General features: G+C 43.2%; 1 protein-coding gene across 1 annotated transcript in view; it reads right to left on the reverse strand.

The window, feature by feature from the left end:
• LOC145767319 (prominin-2-like) overlaps positions 1 to 19211 on the reverse strand; it is a 47148-nt gene that overhangs the window by 2784 nt on the left and 25153 nt on the right. The window contains exons 9-19 of the mRNA XM_082579115.1: positions 18424 to 18577; positions 14785 to 14925; positions 14213 to 14339; positions 13814 to 13887; positions 8029 to 8169; positions 3680 to 3755; positions 2704 to 2775; positions 2033 to 2167; positions 1283 to 1432; positions 1094 to 1183; positions 531 to 649 (exon numbers count right to left, since the gene is read on the reverse strand). Of these exons, the coding sequence (XP_082435241.1) occupies positions 531 to 649; positions 1094 to 1183; positions 1283 to 1432; positions 2033 to 2167; positions 2704 to 2775; positions 3680 to 3755; positions 8029 to 8169; positions 13814 to 13887; positions 14213 to 14339; positions 14785 to 14925; positions 18424 to 18577 (1279 nt within the window). The remainder of the gene's footprint in view (positions 1 to 530; positions 650 to 1093; positions 1184 to 1282; positions 1433 to 2032; positions 2168 to 2703; positions 2776 to 3679; positions 3756 to 8028; positions 8170 to 13813; positions 13888 to 14212; positions 14340 to 14784; positions 14926 to 18423; positions 18578 to 19211) is intronic.

The raw sequence follows: 19211 nt of genomic DNA on the forward strand, positions 1-19211 counted from the left end.
TTAGCTATATAGCAAATTTTGTGTTTTGATTTGGGCAGTTTCACAAAAGTATTAGAGACATATTTTGGTGGCTGCCCAAATTGGTATGATGCAGTTGGTTAAATGCATTTCATACTACAGTTTGATCACCATGCAATACAATACATCCATACGGGTATGACAAATGAAAATTTTGCGGCACATTTCTTGTGCAAATAAGAGGCTGTACTTAGTTTGATAGGTAAAAGATATTAATTTATAGTTTTTCTTAATTCATGCAATTTTGTCGCTTTTCATATAGCAATTTTTGCCCTAATAATTGCAAGATTTTGCCCGAATTTGCGACGTTTTGAAACAACAGGGGGGGCGGCTGCCCCCCCTGCCTCCCTGGCTCGTACGGCTATGCCTCAATGGCATCTACTGTATAATATAAAAACGACTGCGCTTGACGGGACAGGGTGAAGCTTTTGTTTGTCGTCACCCATCCACTAATGGGAGTGATCACACCATGAGCAGATCGCCAACGGCGAGATGAAGAAACAGGAACTAACTTTTCTGGCTCAACCTTCTCCGTGTGCAATGCCTTGTAGAACTCTGCCAGGTTGAGCGCGATGACGACTGAAGGGATCATGAAGAAGATCGACCAACCAAGGGAGAACCAAAAACCATTCTGGAATGGAAACAATGGAAAGTGTGGAACTTGAAGTGAATTTGTGGTTTGTTGTATTATCGCTATTGCATCACAGTGGTTCTCTATTACATCACTGTAGAGTTCTATTGCACAACAGTGGTTTTCATCGCGTCACTGTTGAGTTCTATTGCATAACAGAGGTTCTCGATTGTATCACTATCGAGTTTCTATTGCATCACAGTGATTCTCTTATGAGCCTGGAATTACTCATCTGGCCTTAAACCACTAACTTCAAAATTGGTTTCATCGAAACTACACGGATATAAAGACGCCAGCTGTAACTAGATTGGGGCACACAATGACAGCAAAGTGAGCAAAATATTCAAGTTGTTTAGAAACTGAAATGAAAAACCTTTCTATATACAATTAGACATTAACCAAAAAATAACGTTATTTAACGCAAAATCTCTAGCAATCTCTTACCAGAGGGTCCACTACTTGATCACAGAAGATTACAACCAATCCCTTGTACATCTCGAAGACGGGGAGGCACGCCCCCAAGCCGTATCTCACCTGAAATTATCATCGGTTTTCAGCTGAACTTTGAACAACGACCATACCCTGCAGTTTTAGAGCACACCAAAATATACGGTTGTTAGGGCAACCACTTACCTGGGGATTCACCCACTCCGCAAAGAGAGTGACGTCGTCGAGAATGTTCTGAACGAACGTGTTGACGGCCTGTGACGTAATGTTGGGAAGTCGACGCGCAATCTCTGCATCCGCGGCAGGAGCGGACGTTTTTAGATTCTCCGCTAGAGACTGAACAATAAACCAATGTTTGTACGAGAAGCGCACATCACTGCTCCGGCAGCATTAGAAGGGTCAGTTACCAATTTAACATTTTTTTCAAGCTTTGCTGCTGGCTTGCTTTCAACTAAAAACCTTCAACTAGGTCAAAACCAACTTCTATCCTCTTATATAACCCATAAAAAGTACAATATTTTGTAAAGCAAAAAAAAAACGTAACGCTTCCAGTGTTATGGATAAGCCAAAAACGGATATAGTTTTACACCTCCATGATCTAAAATCCCTGGTTTGTACTTACGCGTAATGCGGCAAATTAGAAGATAAATTTCATTTGTTGCACTAAAAGTTTCTTCGGCAACGTTTGTGTAAAACGAATTGTTGATGTGGTCAAGGTAGTATCTTGACCACATCAACAATTCGTTAGTATCTTGTTTGTCGTCATCGTCGTCGTCAGTCGTCATCGCGCTCAACCAAGGTAGTATCTTGTTTGCAATTATGACTTCAACATTTTGTTTACACCACCTCAGATATTCCCATTGATTTTTGGATGAACCAGGCTTTGGTAGCGATCAAGAGGAAGCAATCGGCAATAAGGGCATATGAGCATTATACCTTCACAAGTGAAACTGTTCGGTTGTGATCCTGGACCGAAGACACCAACGAATCTAGATCCAATCGCGTCGGATTAATGGAGTCCTCTATGACATTGAGAGCCACTGATGCCTCTAGCACTATGCTTCTGTAAACCTGAGGAGGATACACAATAATAGAGGTTGATGACGGAACAGAGGCCGCTATGAGTCAGGCGCGTGTTGCCGAGGCAACAGTGACATCATCAAGGATGGACGGCCTGCAGAACCAGGGCTGTAGATACGAGTGAAATATATGCGACTCTAATTCTTCAATTTATAATGGCCGACTCCGACTTCAGTGTTGCCAGATTTTTGAACGATGCCAGAATTTTTTTAATTTTTGCTTTTTTTATTTCTTTGAAATTTAATTTCACGTAAGTTGCAATCGGCATTAAAACGGCGACCTTCACAAAAACTGACAAGAACAAACATTTCTACTTTTGTCAAAGTTTAAGGCACAATACAGACAACAAGAAATAAAATTTAAAAAAAATGGCAAACACAAATTTTATTATTTATCGGTTTGAATCAAGCCGGAGTGGGAATCGGCGTTTTTCTAAACGACTCCGGACATACCAGAATCCTTCCGACTCCACAGCCTGTGCAGAACGAAGATGTCAGCAAAACAGCAATCAACGGCAACCCACTTACCAGAGGTACGTTGCTTGCCCTACTGGCCAGGGAGTCAGCCGCAGCGTTCAGAGAAGGTAGAGACATTCCTTCCTGAAATGCAACCAAAGATTCAACCAGAGCTCAACCTACCACGTCACCACAAGAGGTCACACTCCGACTGGTTAGCATATTGACTGCCACGGCCATACATTTCGTGATCAGCTACGGCCTGTCGTGGAAGTCATAACTTCAGCCATGGCCTGTCGAGTGAGCTGAAGCCATGCACCTCGAGAAGGAGCTTTGCATCCCAGAGATGTAGCCTACTTGGACCGCAAAAGGTTAAACCAAAATTTAGCTGAGTTTTAGGTTTAATCAACAGCACGCGAGAATCCAGTCCAGTGAGAGCAGCAAAATATGTGTAATTTTGTGCCTTAATCACTTCTATTATTATTGGCTGTTTGACAGCAAAACACGGGCAACCCTGATGCAATAAAGTTGAACGCGTAGAAAGTTAACAATGCTGCGTTTTGCGATAAGACGCAGCGGAAAACAAAAGTGAGTGCAATTTTTTTAATCTTTTCACCGACTTCATCACCTTGCTAGAAACGATTAGTATGAACACACCTTCATTAGCAGGAACAGTTGAACACACCCTCATTAATATGAACACACCTCATTAGTATGAACACACCTTCATTAGTATGAACACACCTTGATTAGCATGAACACACCTCATTAGTATGAACACACCTCATTAGTATGAACACACCTTCATTAGTATGAACACACCTTCATTAGTATGAACACACCTTCATTAGTATGAACACACCTTCATTAATGAACACACCTTCATTAGTATGAACACACCTTCATTAGTATGAACACACTTTCATTAGTATGAACACACCTTCATTAATATGAACACACCTTTATTAGTATGAACACACCTTCATTAGTAACTTTTCCAATTCTCTTTAAACAAGGCAATCTGGTTATGATAACTCCAAATACTTACTTCAAGACTTATATTTCTAAGAACTCCCGAGTCAAGAATCGTCGTCAGGCAACTCTCAAGAAAAGACGAGTAGGTCCTGCATCAAACAAGTCATGGAGGACAAGTACAAGTGACATGCAAGCAAAACAATATACAGACTATACGGATGTGGCAATTGTGGTGGAAAGGTGATCCAGTAACTACTTGTGGCTCATTTTATTTGCTTTGAAATTCTTATCCCACATTGCCCAAATGGGAACACCAGCTCAAAATTGGACCCTTAACCAGACGGAACAGAAAAAATAATCGAACTGAATTTACAAGACCGACAAATTAGTATAAAATCAGTTGGAGCAGTCTGTGTGCAATGAACCACTATGGTAAATACTGATCATTTGAACAAAATGGAAAACAATGACCATACTACAACTGGACAACAAGCTAAATAAGAATAATTAACATTCAAACGATACAACACACTAATAAATATAACAATTCCCAACTTTTTAAGCAAACTCCCCGTCCTCATTACTAAATTGATCTGATACATCGGCATAAAAAGAGCAGGTGCGGCGTGTGATAAAACCACACAAGCTGTGAGCGAAAGATATAGCTTCTCCCTGCCAAGTCAACCTCACCTTCAAGTTTGGTCTAGTTTGTCTACACTAACGAGGCTTTGACTTCGGGCGAGTGTTCGGCTTCCTGAGAAAAATGACCGTTCAACCTGCTGCCTTGCAGGAATTGCCTCTTCAGGCAAAGGCTGGGTCCTCAACTTATAACTGAGATTGTCGTCACTAAGGGGTAAGAGCATACGGCTACAAAATCTTTGCCAAATACTACATAATGATATCAGCATAAGAGACGTGCGAAGACTATGGGTTCTAAGCTTTCTCGTTGTGACGAGCTTCCTCATAGCTCCTATATAGGCTCATGCGTGTCCTTCTCGCGCTAACAGGCTCCTTCGCAGTTGCTTCTCTTCTTCTCTCGTTTGACTTGTAGTAGCTTAGATTGGCAATGCCTCATCGTGCAGCCATGATACGGTAGTTGGGTCCAGTTGTCGAATACCGATGATTCCACTTGGGGGCCGTAAGATGGGACATTCGTGGGGTATGTGTTGCATTGTTTGTTCTGCCGCTCCGCAGACACATATCGGCGAATTATGCAACCCCCACGTAAACAGATTAGCTCTAGTGCAGCCAACGTCACATCTGATCCTGTGCAAGGTGACCCATGCATTTCTTGAAAGGTCTGCTCCAGGAGGGATGGAGAGTGCTGGTATAACTGAAAACTGGGGAGGGATATGTGGCAGCTCGTTCCATTCCTGGGCCAATGTCTCCATGCAGCTGAAGTTCTTATCCACAAGCTGTGTAGCATATCGATGGAATGGGCGCCTTGATGACAGGCGTTGAGGTCTGACTGGTCCATATCTTTGAGAATGACTGTGGAGAAGGTGTTGAGGATCGAGCCTTGCATGCAAAGCCAGTTTGTGAGAGGCTTCTTCCCTATGGACATGAGCAGGAGCAATACCAGCCAAAGTTGGTAGATAAGCAGTAGGTGTGGGGCGGAAACAGCCAGTGATGATGCGCAAGGTGTCGTTAATGCATACATCCATCTTTTTTGTGTGTCTGCTACGGTTCCACACAACTGTGGCATATTCGGCTGAGCTGTAGACCAAGGCTAGTGCACTTGTACGCAAGGTTGATGCTCGGGCTCCCCATCCTGTTCCTGCAAGGCTTCTCAAGAGGTTATTTCGCGAGGTAACCTTGGCACGGAGTGACTCGATGTGGGGTCTGTAGGTCAACTGCCGATCAATTTTTACTCCAAGGTAAGTTGGGTCTGCAGTATATGGTAAAGGATTTCCTTTTAGCAAGACAGACATTTGACACTGGGATTCCCGATTATTTAGATGGAAAGCGGAGATTGTTGTTTTCGACGCATTCAGTTTGAGCCTTCACTTGTCCAGATAGTCAGCCACCATTTTCAGGTCAGTTTCAAGTTTTCTTTCCACCTCATGCCAGTTCCTGTGGGCGTATAGAAGAGCTAGATCATCCGCATAGCCATACTGTTGCGATGTAGTGTATGGTAGGTCATTTATATAGATACTAAATAGGAGTGGCGATAGTGCTGACCCTTGTGGGACGCCATTTTTCGGGCAGCGTGGTCTGCTGGGTTTTCCCTCGTTGGTATGCAGTATGAAGGTACGGTTCGAGATGGTCTCTACCAGAAACAACCATGTGTCGGTGAGGAATGAGTTGTAATAGTTTCATAGTAAGACCACGGTGCCACACAGTGTCATAGGCTGCTGTAAGATCCACTAGGACAACACCCACCTTCTCACGGGCTTCAAAACCAACTTTCGATGTCATCAGTAAGCTTGACAACCTGGCCAGTTGTACATCGGCCGCGTCGGAATCCAGCTTGTTCTTTTGGCAGTTTTGGATCAACGATTGGTTCGAGTCTGCTCAGTTAGAGACGCTCAAGTAACTTGTATGGTACACAGAGCAAAGAAATGGGCCTGTAACTTTTATGGTTAGGCTATCAGCTGGCTTGTTGGGCTTTCTAATGGCTATGATGTTAGCTTTCCTCCAGATCTTTGGGAGGAGCAACTTCTTTAGGCAGAATGACATGAACTGTCGCAGCCACTCTCTTGCGAGTGGTCCAATATGTTTAATTAGCTCTGGTGGGATTTTGTCTGGGCCTTGTGATTTGCCAGTTTTTAGGTGTTGGATGGCTGCGTCTAACTCAGAGATGTTAAAAGAGGTAGATAGGAAACAGCTTGAACTGGGTACCTTCCATAGTTGGTTGATTTCATTTTTCACTGCTCTGGCATGCGCTTTATCAGTTCCTTGATATTGGCCATTTGCGAGAAGTTGTTTCGCTATGGAGTTGGCCGTTTTTGGGCATGGCTTTGGTTTCGTGGTCCTGCCTGTGAGGCGGTTGAGCGTTGACCAGGCTTTCCGACTTGAGTGGGTGAAGTCTATTCCAGGGACGGATTCCTCCCATCTATCTCTTTTTTTCCTGTTGAAGCAGTCTGTTAAGTCAGTAGCGGCTGCCGCAGCTGTCAAGCCATGTTCGGATGACATAAAAATATCATATTTTTGCTGACATTCGTTATCCCAGGTTGGGATAAAATTTCTCCTGCAGCTTCTCGGGATAGATAGTTTGGCTGCCTTGATGAGGTGTTGACAGAATTTTTTGTATGCTGCGTCCACTCCTACGGTGTTTGCTTCAGGAATCTGGTTACATTGCTGCTTTACAAGGTCGTTGTACTTTTCCGAGTTCGCTTTCCGGAAGTTCCATCTTGGGATGTTTTTGGTTGGTACTGGCCGAATTGGGTTAGAAGGGACAATCAGTGAGGGTCGATGTTGGGACCGAGGGAATTTCTCCAGTACAGCGCGATGCGAAAGTATTCCGCCAAGCTTCACAAAAGCCAAATCGGGGTTAGATGTGGTACCCCATCTGGCAGAGCGGAAACTATCAGGTTGTTTTGGGTCGTGCAGAAGCTGAGCCTCTACGAGGGATGCCCAATCTTCCAAAGCTGTCCCATCAGAGTTAGTGATGTTATAACCCCATTGAATGCTCTGGCAGTTGAAGTCGCCAGCGTACATGCATGGGGAACTGAAGTTCGGGATCGAATCGTTCAGAAATCTTGTCTGAGGTGACTTGTATACGTTAACAACCTCGATAGTAGTAGCGACGCACTCTATGTCTGAGTCACTATCATCAGAAGAGGACACGTGTGACCAAGTTGCAGCACTGTGCACAAACGTCGCAACTCCATGGATTTTACTAAGAGTGTAGGAGGCAAGTTGGAAGCCCGTTATCTTCAGTCGTGAAACATCCACACAGTGGGTTTCTTGAAGCAGGATGGCAATCGGTTGCAAGGGTTCAATCAGGTGTTCTATAACTGTAGACTTGGCTCTTGAAAAGCCTTCCACATTGAGCTGCAGCAGTGCAGCAAGGTTATTCCTTCCCTTACGACATTCGTTGATATCCGCCCAAATAAGGGCGCTTGATCGGGGTCGGAATTAATCGGAGACTGCAACTCCATTCGCATGTTGTTTGCTTCAGATAAGCTTTGCTTTCTCTTTGCTACTTGTCGGTTTGTTGTCATCAGTCGAATCCAGGGCTCACCACGTGGAGGTTGACAACTTGAGCCGCAGCTTTCGCAGTTGCTGGTGATGCTTAAATTGCTTCTGTATGTTCTTTGTCTTGTAGTTTTAATCAGCAAAGTGACAGCGGGATTCACATTAGCGAAATTCTCAAACGGGTTTCACGAGAGTAATTTTCACATCACAAAATAGCTCGAGGTGGTTTGTTGTGAAAACATTCTAGGTAGAATCTATGTAACATAAGCAGCATTGACCCACATTGTGGAGGCGGTGATCGGGATAGAGATCGGGATGGATACGGACGACATCTCCCTTTGCAGCCCGGAATACATGGAGGAAATGTTAAGTTGGTCGGACAAGTTCATGGCTCCGACAATACCTGCGTTCTCGCGGCAAGAGCTGAAATCACAATGAAGCGGTTGCTCTGTGTTGCTTCTATTCACCTACAATATAGAGAAGCAGTTTGTATAACGTTGATGCTACACTAGACCTGTTCAAAAATTAAAAATTTTCACTTTTTTTCTTCTCGCATTGTTTCCCATGATTTTGCCCATGAGAAATTCAAAAATTTTAACCATTTTACTCTCAAACGATAGGACCATGCCTCAAGAGGTCTAAACATTATCATTTTTGCCAAAATCTCCCATCTTTAATCTGTTATGCCATGATTCTGATGGTTGAACTCTTTATTTCAACTGAAAACACTTTCATTCAATGCTTTACTGATAGCTCACAAGTGAAAATCAACTTTTGGATATTTAGCATCATTTTGAGAAGTGTGGCGGAAATAAGAAGATTAAGAAGCATCACTTAGCTCTACGTAAGAGACGTACGTGAAAAGGCATTTTGCTTATGTCAGACAATATATAAGAACTAAACATCTTTTAGAATTTATCAAGGGGTCTAGTCTGACAGAAACTGACTTTAGATTTACTTTTGACTATGATGTCAAGGTGACGTTGTAAAAGCCATGATGGCGTCATTCTGAAATTTTAAATTTGGGCTATCGTCGTCGTCTGAGCTTCTGGGGCCGAGGGTCTATCCTTTTACCATCCCAGATTCACGATGTTCCCGGACTACACTGGAAGGCTACTAGAGAGCAGCCAGTCTTTGGTTTCATCATCCATGACGCGCATTCCACTCCGTTAGGTGGCTTGAAGATGGTACAGTCATTGACGATGTGGTCTGCGGTCTGTTCCTCGGCACCACATTCACAGGAGGAGGAAGAAGCCATTCCCCATTGGTGGTGCATGGTTGAGCGGAAAAGCCCGACGCCCGTACGGAGACGGTTGAGGCGCACCCATGCCTGTCTCTGTAGTGTCAGGCCGATGGGGCGTGTGTCGGCGTCGGGGATGAATGAATGGAGTCTGGTGGTGTTTGACCTCCATTCAGAATTCCATTTATGGTCCGCCCAAGTAGCCGCAGAGATGTCTTGTTCATCAGCTTTGTTGATCAGGAGTTGAGCGGCTGGCACGAATGGGTGTCTTGATTTCAGTCGGCGGAGGTGCCCGTTTGGGAAGGCAGAGATCTTGTGGTGGAGAAGATGGTTAGGCTCCAGTGCACGTCGACCGAGGAACAGAGTGGCTTCTTCACGACGAAGCTCAGCAGGTTGGATGCCAGCGAGAATGGAGAGATTGTCCAATGGTGTGGGACGCAGGCATCCGGTCACTGTGCGCAAGGCGCTGTTTATGGCAGTGTCGATGTTGTGGCAGTGAGCACTGCGGCACCAGACAGGTGCACAGTACTCTGCAGAAGAGTAGACAAGGGCTAAGGCTGCTATTCGCAAAGTGTCAGCCCTCGCTCCCCGGCGAGGGCTGACACTTTGCGAATAGCACTATAATGATCTATTAAAGGGCAAGAAATTAGCTCAATATTCTGTAAGACAAGACAGCAAAATTAGTAGGCTACATTGCGTTATTGCTACTTATTATCCCTATCAAATAGCATGAGTGAAAACAATTGGACTGCGCAAATAAGAAAGAACACTCACTATGAAAGAAAAACTGTTACTGTAATATCGGTACTATCTTGCCTGCACAAAAATAAAGCTCAGAAAATAAATTACAGCTGAATATTACTAAAATACAAATGCAATAAACCAGGGGTTCTTAACCTTTTTTGTCTCGTTTACCCTTGCCGAAGGAAAAAAGTAAAATTTCCCCCACCGTTTTGGCGGCCCATTGTGATGTCATCGTATCCAGTCAACCATGCGAAGAAATGCAAAACATTCTTTTTTGTCTGGATTTACCTTGGCAAATATGAAAAACAAGCTGTTTATTTGCCGAAGACACGATTGTTCTTGACGGGGTCTTGTGAAAAATAATGTCTACTCAAATGTCCAAAATAACTATTGATAAAAACACACAAGAATGTTTAAGTTTGTTTCTTTTGCTACTGAAATGATACGCTGCTGAAATGAAACTGGTCGTCTACTAATGTGGAGATAAAAGAAAATGATTAAAACTTACATTAAGCATAAATTTGAATCAAAATCGAGTACAACACTACCAGTTTTTTAAAAACTGAAAAAATGAAGTTTGGTTTAATTTATGATTCAATAAATTTACCCCCTTGGTAGGTGAAATTTACCCCCCCAGGGGGTAAATTTGCCCCCGGTTAAGAACCCCTGCAATAAACAATGCTACACAACGTTACTGCTTCAAACTTGTCTGCTTGGTAACTTGGTGCATGGTAGCATGATAGAAGATGAGGCTGTTGAATTTTTCGTGGGTGAAGATAAAGATTTGACTGATAACCGTCAAGTTGACTATGTTACAGAATGCAGGCCATCAACCAGTTCAGAAACAATTATATTGGCATTTCTAAAGGTAATTATGGGCAATGGAAACATTTCTACCATAACTGATCATCTTTTGATGTCAAACAACCAAACAATAATGAACCGGAGGCAAGATTTTGGCCGGAGGCGGGAGCTTCGGGCCTTTGTTAATATCTACCTCATATAATTAATGTTTTAACCAAGCGGTTGTTGCCAGTAGCGTTGCCAAGGTGGTTTGGAGAGTATTTTTGTACCGGTATGATTTTAAGAGCTGTAACCATTTCCAAGGGGAGCTTGAAGAAACCACCTCGTTGGATATCGTGCGTTTTATTTAGAAGTGTCTTGATTCGGGGCGTGAGAATCTCATTGATACTGAGCTCCAATTGTCCTCTCAACGACCCTGGTTGTTGATACGGTACCCGGTCATTTGGTCAACAAGCATTTGGTCGACAAGACATTTGGTCGACAGGACGTTAGGTCGACAGAACGATTCACTTTAGGGTCAGTTAACTAACCTTAACCCTAACCAACCCAAATGTCCTGTCAAACAAATGTCTTGTCGACCAAATGTCCTGTCGATCAAATGTCTGTCGACCAAACGACAGGCTACGGTTGGTACACCACTCTTATCAAGCAGTGAAGCGATAAGCAGGCACAAAAGAAATTGCTTTATGGCAATGCTTACGATTCTTCAAAGGAATTCATTCAAGAGTAAACATTTGAGACTTCGAATTTGGCTGTGTTTTCTATCCACCTGATGTAGTATTATTTTAAGATATTGAAGATTTTTATTGACTTTCTTTGAACCCATTTTCAATCTTACATGTGTATTTAAGACCAATGTTACTGACAACATAATGTAATTGTGCATTCTTGCAATCTTGCATTACTACAGTACCACAATGAAACATAAAATTACATTCATCCACGGTCATGAACTTGACCAGATCCATACACACAGTTGGCAAACACCTCCGACTCCGGCCCGAAGTTGAAAAAGTGGTGGGAGTTTGACCTGAGCCGGAGGTTGCGATATCACTACAATCAAATCACTGCCTTAGCCGCCACTGTATGGAAGGCTGGTGGTTCCGCTACTGTATGGAAGGCTGGTGGTTCCGCTACTGTATGGAAGTCTGGTGGTTCCGCTACTGTATGGAAGGCTGATGGTTCAAGCCTTGACGAATTTTAGCCGCCACTGTATGGAAGACTGGTGGTTCCGCCACTGTATGGAAGTCTGGTGGTTCCGCTACTGTATGAAAGGCTGGTGGTTCCGCTACTGTATGGAAGTCTGGTGGTTCCGCTACTGTATGGAAGTCTGGTGGTTCCGCTACTGTATGGAAGTCTGGTGGTTCCACTACTGTATGGAAGTCTGGTGGTTCCGCCACTGTATGGAAGGCTGGTGGTTCCGCCACTGTATGGAAGGCTGGTGGTTCCGCTACTGTATGGAAGGCTGGTGGTTCCGCTACTGTATGGAAGTCTGGTGGTTCCGCTACTGTATGGAAGGCTGATGGTTCAAGCCTTGACGAATTTTAGCCGCCACTGTATGGAAGGCTGGTGGTTCCGCTACTGTATGGAAGTCTGGTGGTTCCGCTACTGTATGGAAGTCTGGTGGTTCCGCTACTGTATGGAAGTCTGGTGGTTCCGCTACTGTATGGAAGTCTGGTGGTTCCGCTACTGTATGGAAGTCTGGTGGTTCCGCCACTGTATGGAAGGCTGGTGGTTCCGCCACTGTATGGAAGGCTGGTGGTTCCGCTACTGTATGGAAGTCTGGTGGTTCCGTCACTGTATGGAAGGCTGGTGGTTCCGCTACTGTATGGAAGTCTGGTGGTTCCGCTACTGTATGGAAGTCTGGTGGATCCGCTACTGTATGGAAGTCTGGTGGTTCCGCTACTGTATGGAAGGCTGGTGGTTCCGCTACTGTATGGAAGGCTGGTGGTTCCGCTACTGTATGGAAGTCTGGTGGTTCCGCTACTGTATGGAAGTCTGGTGGTTCCGCTACTGTATGGAAGTCTGGTGGTTCCGCTACTGTATGGAAGTCTGGTGGTTCCGCTATTGTATGGAAGTCTGGTGGTTCCGCTACTGTATGGAAGGCTGGTGGTTCCGCTACTGCATGGAAGTCTGGTGGTTCCGCTACTGTATGGAAGTCTGGTGGTTCCGCTACTGTATGGAAGGCTGGTGGTTCCGCTACTGTATGGAAGACTGGTGGTTCCGCCACTGTATGGAAGTCTGGTGGTTCCGCTACTGTATGGAAGGCTGGTGGTTCCGCTACTGTATGGAAGTCTGGTGGTTCCGCTACTGTATGGAAGTCTGGTGGCTCCGCTACTGTATGGAAGTCTGGTGTTTCCGCTACTGTATGGAAGTCTGGTGGTTCCGCTACTGTATGGAAGGCTGGTGGTTCCGCTACTGTATGGAAGTCTGGTGGTTCCGCTACTGTATGGAAGGCTAGTGGTTCCGCTACTGTATGGAAGGCTGGTGGTTCCGCTACTGTATGGAAGACTGGTGGTTCCGCTACTGTATGAAAGGCTGGTGGTTTCGCTACTGTATGAAAGGCTGGTGGTTCCGCTACTGTATGGAAGGCTGATGGTTCTGTTACTGTATGGAAGGCTGGTGGTTCCGCTACTGTATGGAAGGCTGCTGGTTCCGCTACTGTATGGAAGGCTGCTGGTTTTGCTACTGTATGGAAGGCTGATGGTTCAAGCCTTGACGAATTTTAAATCTCAATATCGACCACAAGAGAATCAGTTTAAGGTGCCACTAAAGCATTCCCCATGAACCAATTTCAAAAGCAAGTACCAAAGCATTGTGTTCTTCATTGAGTAGCAAACTCTCAAAAATATGCAGGGATCACAGCCAGGTCAAGCTTTAGAAACTTTGACAATATCAATGATTGGGACACCTTCTTAATCTTCTTATTTCCGCCACACGTCTCAAAATGATGCCAAATATTCAAAAGTTGAATTTCGCTTGTGAGCTATCAGTAAAGCATTGAACGAAAGTGTTTTCAGTTGAAATAAAGAGTTCAACCGTCAGGATCATGGCTTAACAGATTAAAAATGGGAGATTTTGGCAAAATGGATGATTTTGACAAAAAATGATAATGTTTAGGCCTCTTGAGTCTTGGGGCATGGTCCTACCGTCTGAGACCAAAATGGTTAATTTTTCGAATTTCTCATCCTTGGTCAAAATCATGGGAAACAATGCGAGAAAGTAAAAATTTTGATTTTTGAAGAAGTCTAACGCCACACGGAAACACATTGAACTTACGTCACTAACGCGACCAGACTGATGGACAAGCTGCTTCCACCAGGAGAGAGCAATGGGAAGTACGTGTCGACAAACTGTAAAAACATGACGTGGTGTTATGACGTAAGTGAGGATGGAGGAAGCACCTGGGAATCAGCTACCTTGGAAATGCAGAGGTCGCATGTGCTCATATATACTTCCAACGGTTCGCTTCTCTACCGGGAGAGTTGTTTTGGCGTCAACATCATAAGCCGGCGCTTGACGTTGGTGACGTTACATATGACGTATTGTGAGCGTCATGAACACGCAACACTACCGCGAGTGACAATGCATGAAAACTTTTTATAAACAACCACAAAACTACGCAAGCATTCGTCACGCAAATGATGACGTATGCGAACGAGGTGTGTGACGTCATACTTGCAACAGTTCATAGGGACTTTCGGTGGTTTGGCAGACGTAGCGTTCCGAGAATCCTCCAACCAGGAAGGTGATGGTCACAAGGATCATGATGAGCCATGAGAAGATCACTGATAATCCTACCCCGCTGTAAATGAGAAGGCAATTATTGAAAGGATACACCATTTAGAGCGACTAGCAAGATGTTGCAGATGCACACAAACTCAACAGACAGCAGCCTCAAGCCAAAACAAGAACCCTTATAAAACAACAACACATCATTCGTCAGTCGTCATGGCACATGACTAGGGAACTGCGTTTCGAAAGCTAGTGACAAACCGCTGCTATCACAGCGAACCCGCAGCATCAGACTATAACAGGTCATTTGCATCTACATTGTGAAATAAACAACGATCATGCTGCTAAAAGTAAAACTCAACGAATGGGACAAACGTGATCTCATTCACTTGACAAGCTGCAAACAACTGAACCTCGACAATGGAATAGCTGAAAAGTGAGCTTAAAATTCTATCTGAAAGAAAACATAATTATTACGATGCAAAAGGTAATTCCAAGGGGACCTAGAAACTCACATGGCAAGAGCAATAGAGGCCAATTTCGTCATTGGGGAAGGAGGGCCTTTCGAGTGAAAGCAAAAGCCAATGATCACTCCTCCGATGAAGAGGATGGCTACCTCAACAACGATCAGACCAAGTAAGACACCAACTCCATACCTGGATGAAGAGCAAACATCACTATCTCTTCAAAACATGTTGCATGAAATGTCTGCGTGGATTGGAAACCTGAGATATCTAAAATTTGAGGCTTTGAAGTAGATGAGGAACAATCCTGCAGCCGAAAAAGACGAATGTAGCGAAATCCTCAATAAACAAATCGCCACTGGTAAATCTTGGGCCAAATGTTGTAAGAAAAAAAAGGTGCATCTCGACCTGAAGGTCAAGTGCTCGACCCCTTCCAGTAGGGTGTGACAGCAGCCCCGACCTTTTCAGAATTTGCCTACCTTTTTTTGGTGGTGAGGTTTTACCTGTATAACATTCCTGTAAAGTTTCAAAAGAAATGGTCAAGGTTTAGAGGTGGCTCGTGGCCTTGGGGGGTGCGGGATGCATTTTTAGGGGTGCCTTTGCTATATCTCGGCTCCTAGACGTGATAGAAGGTCATGCTATAGGTCAATCGATGCAGAATAAGCAAATTTGTATTAGACTTGTGAAGAAACTATTTGCCTAAAATTTGTAGTTTGCAAGTTATTTGAGAAAAACCCGTTTTTTGTAAAACATTTGTGAAAAATTGTTACATATGAATTGAATGTTTTACCATTTTCACTTTTTTTCTTCTCAGGAACACCTGGAGAAGTACAGAAGCTGTAACTCTTCAAAGTTTAAACCTAAGTTACCTCATGTTTTGCTTTGCTAGAAGCATAGAAACTGAACACTAACATGGTATTTACTGTTTAGGCAATATTTGTGGTGGTAAGTGCTAATTTATATTACATGCTATGTCAAAGTTTAAAGATCCAAGGTATTATTTGCTTGACACAGTAATGACTCCCTACTTGTCGTCAGGTCCTGCTGTGCTTTCTTGCTCATCATTCCACTACAACAAATACCTTGAGAAATGCTGCTAACGAAGCTGTTAAAGCAGTACTACCCTTTTACGAACATGCAAATGATGCAAGAATACCTCACTTGCAATCTCATAAGATGGCAGAGGAAGTGATTAAGCTGTTTAATGAAATGAAGGCTATCCTAAAACGAGAAACCAAGTACAGGATGGACGATTTACAGCAACAGAGAGTTAAGGATTACAAATGAAGCTATGGCCAAAGAATGTGTTAAGGAACATGAGTAATGAAGAAGATAAAGCATTTTTACTGAGTATGATGACAGACAGGGTTGCAAGTATGGGCACTGTTGATACGGTTCTCACTACCTCTGAAAGTAAAGTCAATGGAAGGAAGGACTCAGAGAAAAAACGGAGAAGAAAGGAATGTTTAAGACGAGAAGCAGCTGAAAAGCCATTTCATATTGTTGAGGAGTATGTACACATTGAGGATCTGGATGATTATGAAGAGATAGCTCACTGCTCCAACAGGCCACACAAAAAGACTGTGAAGACTGGTACATCAGCATTCTGGCCACATGATATCCTCAATTCTTCCACAGTAGTGGAAGCAGCTGTACGTAACCGCATCAGCCCTACATCTTTAGCAGCACTTACACAGTCTTACATTGCCGCTACAGGAGGTGATGTTTCCAAAGTTAATCTCAGCTACAGAACATAGGCGTAGCCAGGGGGGGGGCGAAAGGGGCCATGCCCCCCCCCCCAAATTTTCAAAGTTTGGATTCCGAAGTTGAACCCTTTGTTGAAAATATAATATAATTTGTATAAATTTATATCGTTTACCAAGACATCTGGCTATTAACACCCCCCAGGACTTGTTTTAGACACAAAGAAAGACACCAATAAATTTTGCAAATCTTAAATCGCGCAAAGTTTACGCGATTTAAGCTTCTTTTAACTAATCTGTGGAAGAAATTTCATAATGGCTTACTCTGTTGGATTTTCGTGTAGTTTTTGTGTAGCAGCTACCTTTAATAAATTAATAGCTGTTTATCTGCTAATAAAATTCATACAAATATTACCCTCAAAGTGTTTCCAGAAAGCCCTATAATCCATTATTTGAGTGTAATTTTGCAAAAATTTTCCACGCCAGCTTTATTGCTTCCCTTGCTTAACCCACCAGAATACGCCACAGTACACCAGGTGGCGATGTCTTAAATCAAACACTTTGTCGTTCTCTTCAATTCATCAAATATTTGGCCCCCCCCAAATTATTTTTCTGGCTACGCCACTGCTACAGAACAGCTCACAGGTAGGAAAGTTAACATTGCATTTAATTGTAGTGTTTGTTAATAAATGACTTCATTCACTACATCTGTTATCTTGCTTCAAAAGTACAAGTTGCAGTCAGTGATTACGATAGCTTCAAAGACAAAAGAATCGTGGTCTCCTCATTCAGCTTGTTGTATATTCCTATGTGCCATGGTGGCTAACCACTTCTGTGTCAACTTGTACTCCTTGCAACGACCTAGAACTTATCAACAACCTCCTTGAGTATGAAGAAATCGAAAGCAGTATGGCCAAAGCAGCTCTTAAAGCTCTAAAGGGGCACATGTGGTATCTTAGTGAAGAACCTATACCCCTTACCCTTTTCGATAGCAGTATGTCTGACAAGACAAAGCAAAAAAATGTTCAAAAACTGACAAGCTTCGAAGATCCTGGACATTCTTTGAAAAGAGAAGGAAGTGATTTTGGCAAACCCTCCTTTCCTTCCGTTTCTACAAAACCAACAGATGACTTGAGCTCCTTTGTTGGAGAAGATTCTTGGAGCTTCTTCAGAATCTTGAGGATTGATACGACCTTTTTAAGTGTTGGTGTTATCGATTGGTGCCAGAACGGCAGCTACTGTGAAGCAAAGAAACGAGTTTCAATCTTTGTGTTGTTAATCATCCAGCAGAAAGGGGTGTCAAACTGTGCCAAGACTTTATTGACACTACTAAGACAGAAGTTTCATTTCAAAATATTCTTCAAGTAGTTGAGAACAGCAAAAATTCTATGCCCAATCAGCGTAAACAAAAGTTACATCCATCTCGGTGTTGGTTTCTTACATTGTGATTTTTATCATCGCTGTTCCTCACTCTCAAATGTATTTTGTGATTTCGTTTAACATTAACTAAACATGTGAATTCATCATTTCATTGATTTTCCATGTGTTTTAACCCAAGAAGAAAAGCTGCTAAGAACATTTTTCTCACAAATATGCAAAAAACGGGTTTTTCTCAAATAACTCCAAAACTACACATTTTAGACTGAACATTTGTTCACAAGTCTGATATAAACTTGCTTATTCTGCATTGATTGAGCTATAGCATGACCTTCTATCATGTCTACGAGCTGAGATATAGCAAAAACACCCATAAAAATGCATCGCTCACCCCCCAAAAACTTTAGTGGCCACGAGCCACCTCTAAACCTTGACCACTTTTTTTTAAACTTTAAAGGAATCTTGTACAGGTAAAACCTCACCACCAAAAAAAAGGTAGGCTCTGTGAAGCCAAGTTTCAAAAATTATGGGGCGGCTGTCACCCCTACCTTCCAGGTTCATCAAACTTCCAAAAACATCCTCCTCGTAGTGAAGAGGGATTTCCGCTCACCTGTACTTGTCGAAGCTGTTGATGTATGACGTCACAAAGTTCTGGATCATGCTGCGTGCGCTGACGAGCTGTGCGCTAAATTGAGGAAACATGTCCAACCCACTGATGACTCCATTCAAAGTGGCCCGCGTGGAGTTGATGCCAGATCGGACGCCTGCGGAGGAAGCCTTTCAAAGTAAGGTGCAAGTTAACAGCTCTTCCATTGTTGTTCACCATCACGACGTCGCGTGACACAAACGCTTCATCTTCATATTTTTACATTGTCTAAAGCCGTGACGCGACAATTTATCGAAAGACAATTTACCAAACGACAGTTAATCGAACGACGGTTTAGCGAAAGACAGTTTTAGGGTCATTCCGTGTCAAAACACCGAAATTTCAAAAAAGTTCCCACCCGACCCTCCCAGATTTTGCTCAAACTTTATCAGAATGTGGGTAAACATAATTAAGCAACATATGCAAAATTTTAGCTCTTTATCACTTTTCGTTTAAAAGTTATGCCCCCTCAAACTTTTGCATCCCCCCGAATCACTCGTTTTCATCTTATTTTATAGCGTTTTTGAAAGATCATATCTTCGGATTGAAGTGAGCTGCAGTGCTGAAACTGGGAATTATGGTAGACATTTTTCCACTGATTTCAGACATGTATTAGGTAAAAACGTAATGTGTTGCAATTTTGAGTTACATTTCTTTGAAAATGGCCCTTTCTACACATGCGGACGTATTTTTTGCAAACTTTGGAGACCTGTATATCTCCCGCAACAAGCATGACAATGCAACGAAACTAC

Source organism: Aplidium turbinatum, chromosome 3, assembly GCF_918807975.1.
Source record: "Aplidium turbinatum chromosome 3, kaAplTurb1.1, whole genome shotgun sequence".
Classification (NCBI taxonomy): domain Eukaryota; kingdom Metazoa; phylum Chordata; class Ascidiacea; order Aplousobranchia; family Polyclinidae; genus Aplidium; species Aplidium turbinatum.